The sequence below is a fragment of the Trachymyrmex cornetzi genome, unplaced genomic scaffold, assembly GCF_001594075.2.
Source record: "Trachymyrmex cornetzi isolate Tcor2-1 unplaced genomic scaffold, Tcor1.1 scaffold1455, whole genome shotgun sequence".
Lineage (NCBI taxonomy): Eukaryota > Metazoa > Arthropoda > Insecta > Hymenoptera > Formicidae > Trachymyrmex > Trachymyrmex cornetzi.
In genome coordinates this window covers 17,282-21,548 of record NW_017296043.1, presented here as the reverse complement: position 1 = coordinate 21,548, position 4,267 = coordinate 17,282, and the positions used below count along the sequence as shown (strand labels likewise).

Sequence of the window (4,267 nt, the reverse complement as noted above, 5' to 3'; positions counted from 1 at the left end):
AAAAAGCCCAGCTTGTTGAAAGTCCTCATCAGATGTTTCGGCTTCAAAACCTTACTGTATGGGATCTTTATGGCCGTCATGGACATCTTGCTTAGGTATAATCAAGCTTTGATGCATTTTTTGTCTTTAGTATTAAAATGGCGTCAAAATGATGATAAAGAACGTTAGCTTGTTTGCTGGGAATCTCCTTCATTTCTCACCCAGAAATTCTACTGAAGAATCTCTTTTTAGAGTTTTCAAGATTTTATATTTCTTATATTGATAGTGTCTTGACTAGTATAAAAAGTTGGCAATTTAATTCTGCGGAATTAAATCTACCACCGAACGACTTTTATCTATCAACATGATATCTATCAACATGATTTTCACAGTATTTTTTGAATTGTGTGTGAATAAATATTTAACCAAAGTAAAGATCTAACTAAATGAATGATATTTATTTATGGAATTAAAAGAAAATAAAAATTCATGAAATTATAATTACATTTAGTAATTATAAGATTATTAAATTAAAAGCAAATTAAAATTCGTTAATAAAATTTATTTTTAATTTCCATTGTGGTTTCTTTATATAAATTTTTAAACCATCTACTTTTTTACATATAAAATTAAATGTTTTCTAAAGTTATTCACAATCAATTTAACTTGCATTCATTATTTGTTCAGCTTAAATATATTTGATAAAAGTCGTAATTAAAATGTGTAAGTTCCCACTTTTGTAGAAACTTTTGTAGTATGTTTACCTGATGCATTTACATCAATCGAAACAACAGCTTGATCCAAACAATCTCATCTATAAAATCTTCAAGATCTAATTAATAATTATATTAAATAGTTATCTAAATAAGTGATAATATTTCTGAAATCTCTCATATGACAGGGTGCTGCAACCATTACTGTTGGGTCAGATGTTACTTTACTTTAACACCACGGACGTCGACAAGTCCTATGCGTACGGATACGCCGTTGGAGTCATTCTATGCTCCGCTCTTAACGTGTTCGTTATCCATCCGTACACGATAGGTATGTTGCACATGGGCATGAAAGTCCGCGTGGCCTGCTGTTCACTAATCTATCGCAAGACGTTGAAGCTGACCAAAACCGCGCTGGGCGAGACGACAATCGGCCAGGCAGTCAATTTGCTGTCTAATGATGTCAACAGATTCGATATCAGTATCATATTTCTCCATTATCTGTGGCTCGGGCCTTTGGAGACCATCATCATGACGTACGTAATGTACGACATAATCGACGTCGGAGTATCGTCTGTCATCGGTGTCGCTTTTCTGCTGATGTTCATCCCTTTACAAGGTGAGAAAGTCTCTGCTCTGATTGTTTCTGATGATAAAAGTAATCAAACGATTGAGTTAAAAGTGATATATATGTGTGTTTTTTGTTCGCAAAGTTCAGAAATGTTTAAATTAGAAATAATTTCACTAACGAAGAACATCCTTCCGCTTTAGTAAAAAATTAAAAAACATTTCTTTAAAAATAATTATTTTTTAAAAATATTATTGACGCGAATAGAAATATATAATTTTATTGGCTGCAGATTTGAAAATAATTTTATTAGACCATCAAAATAATTTTGTTGGAAACCCAAATTGGTTGCTAAAATATCAAAGCTAAAAAATGTAATTATTTTTTGCAGCATTACTTATCACTTTTTAGTTTCTAACATAATTATTTTAATGATCCAATAAAATTATTTTCAGATCTGTATCCAAAAAAATTTTAGATTCTTTAGCAAATTGTTTCCGTATGCTTACTGAAAATTTTGTGACGCTGCAGTGTATTTAAAAAAAATTTTTTTAATTTACGAAAATAACTATTTTTTAACTATTTAATATATTATAATATTATTGAACTTTCTAGCTATGAAAAAATAACAAATTAATCGATGTTTTAAAAATAACTATATTTTTTTAGAAGCAATAAATTTTTATTAAATAAGGCCCATTTATGTTATTATTTTTACAGCCATTGTTATTTATTTGTTATATGTGGAACTTACTCCAGAGAATAATAACTTTAATGTTGCTTTAAGAATCTAAAATCAAATCTAAAATTGAATTTAAATTGTTAGAAATTTCCGAAGATTAAAAGATTAATTACAGACCAAATTAAAGATAATTGCGATGTTTAAGTGTAGAGTAAGTTTTTAATCTTTTGAAGGGGAATTTCCTTTTTATGATTAATAATCATTTTTTAATTTATTCTTTATTTGGGCTTTATTATGTTCACAAAAATTCCAAATATTTTTTCCGTTTTCGGTAGACTCCCTCTTACAAATACATAATAATGCTTATACTTTAATTCTGGAAAAAAATTTTTTAATCTGTATAAAAAAAGAAGGAATTGTGACACAAAAATTATTGCATTTAATCGGTAAAATAGACGACCATGGGATCTTCTTAATTTTTTCTTCAGTGAATCACAGTTAACACTTTTTGTTCATTAAATCACCAATAATTACTAACTGCATTTTATGTCTCGTTCCTGGAATTTTTTAGGATGGTTAGGCAAAAAATCATCAGAACTGAGATTAAAAACCGCCATCAGGACCGACGCAAGGGTGCGATTGACGAATGAAATCATAAGTGGAATCCAAGCCATCAAAATGTATACCTGGGAGAATCCGTTCAGCGCGCTCATACAAAAAGCAAGAAAGTAAGCACTGTTACATTGTTAATTTTACGTTGAACAACGTGATTTATAAAACATTGCATTATTTTGTTTATAATTCTGAAATTTCAATGGCCTTTTAATTGTCGATATTAAATTGTAGATTCAATACAAATCTGGCCATATACGCGTTTCTTGTCAGAAAATAATAAATATAATTCGGTAGGAAAAAGAAAAAATGATGGACGATAACAGAATTTGTTTGCAGGAAGGAAGTTAATGTCATCCGATGGGTTTCGTACATTAGAGGTGTCACCATGTCGTTCATCATGTTCACCACAAGGATGTCGCTGTTCATCACGGTGCTGGCTTACGTGCTATTCGGCTACAAGGTAACGGCCGAGAAAGTGTTCGTAGTAACTGCCTATTACAACAGCTTACGCACAACTATGACTGTTCTCTTTCCGCAAGGTATGGGATAATTAGTACTGCCGAAACGCAATAATTACACGAATAATATCGTCAAAGTTGATAACGTTCGTAATATTTTTTATCTCTTAATTTTTAAATTTCCTCTTTATTTTTTATTTTTTCAAACTTTTCTTTTCTATTTTTTTTCTTTTCTTCTTTACGTTCCTTTTTTCTTCTTTTTCCTTCTTTTAAATTCATTTGTTTTCTTTTTTATCTTTTATTGTTCTATTTATTTGTATTTTTTTCAATTATGCTTTACGACTTTATACTTCATACACTTTTATTAGCCTTAAAAATTCGAGTCCCAATAATTGATGGTATAAACATATATATACCGTAATAATCACATATACCCTTATTTTGATGAACTACTCTATATTTTTATTTTCTTTTATTTATTAATTCTGTTCTTTTTGATAATTCAGGAATAACACAGGTAGCAGAAGCGAGAGTGTCCATAAAAAGATTGCAGAAGTTCTTGATGTATGACGAAATGACAGCTTCTGAGATCGAAGCAAAGAAGTACAACAAGGAAAATAATAAGGAGGACGCAAAAGATGACAAGAATGCAAAGGAGTATAATCAACAGGACGTAAAAGAGAATAATATGGAAAATTCGAAGGAAAACTTCGCGCAGAAAAAAAACGATATGCACCAGCAGAACAATGTCGAGTATAGCATTTCCATCGAAAACGGAAACGCTAAATGGCTGGATTATGAACGAGAAGACACCTTACAGAGTATCAACATGAAAGTGCGTCCCGGTGAACTAATCGTTGTTGTCGGCCAAGTCGGCGCGGGCAAGAGCAGTTTGTTGAACGTCATCCTGAAAGAATTGCGTTTACAAGAAGGTTCCATTAAAGTACGTTGACAATTTTTCTTTAGTTAATGTTAAATATTTAAGAAATTTCAATAGATATAAAATATCGAATATAAACTATTTTGTCCATAAAAATAAATAAATTAATCAATTTATTTAAAAATTTATATATATTCCTAATTAATTAAAATATTTATAAATTAACTAAATTTTATATATATTAGTATTTTTTTAAATACTATTTTCACAGGTTAACGGCAAGATTGCCTATGCCAGTCAAGAACCGTGGCTTTTCGCAGGTTCGGTGAGACAAAATATTCTGTTCGGAAGAAAGATGGATCAGGTTCGATA

At 30.2% G+C, this 4,267-nt stretch overlaps 1 protein-coding gene across 1 annotated transcript in view; it reads left to right on the top strand.

The window, feature by feature from the left end:
• The window catches only part of LOC108757506 (multidrug resistance-associated protein 4-like), a gene marked incomplete at its 3' end in the record, with an annotated part of 10,439 nt that overhangs the window by 1,830 nt on the left and 4,342 nt on the right, over nucleotides 1-4,267 (top strand). The window contains 6 exon segments of the mRNA XM_018501946.1: nucleotides 7-95; nucleotides 881-1,311; nucleotides 2,514-2,670; nucleotides 2,894-3,096; nucleotides 3,522-3,958; nucleotides 4,167-4,267. Coding sequence (XP_018357448.1) covers nucleotides 7-95; nucleotides 881-1,311; nucleotides 2,514-2,670; nucleotides 2,894-3,096; nucleotides 3,522-3,958; nucleotides 4,167-4,267 — 1,418 coding nt within the window.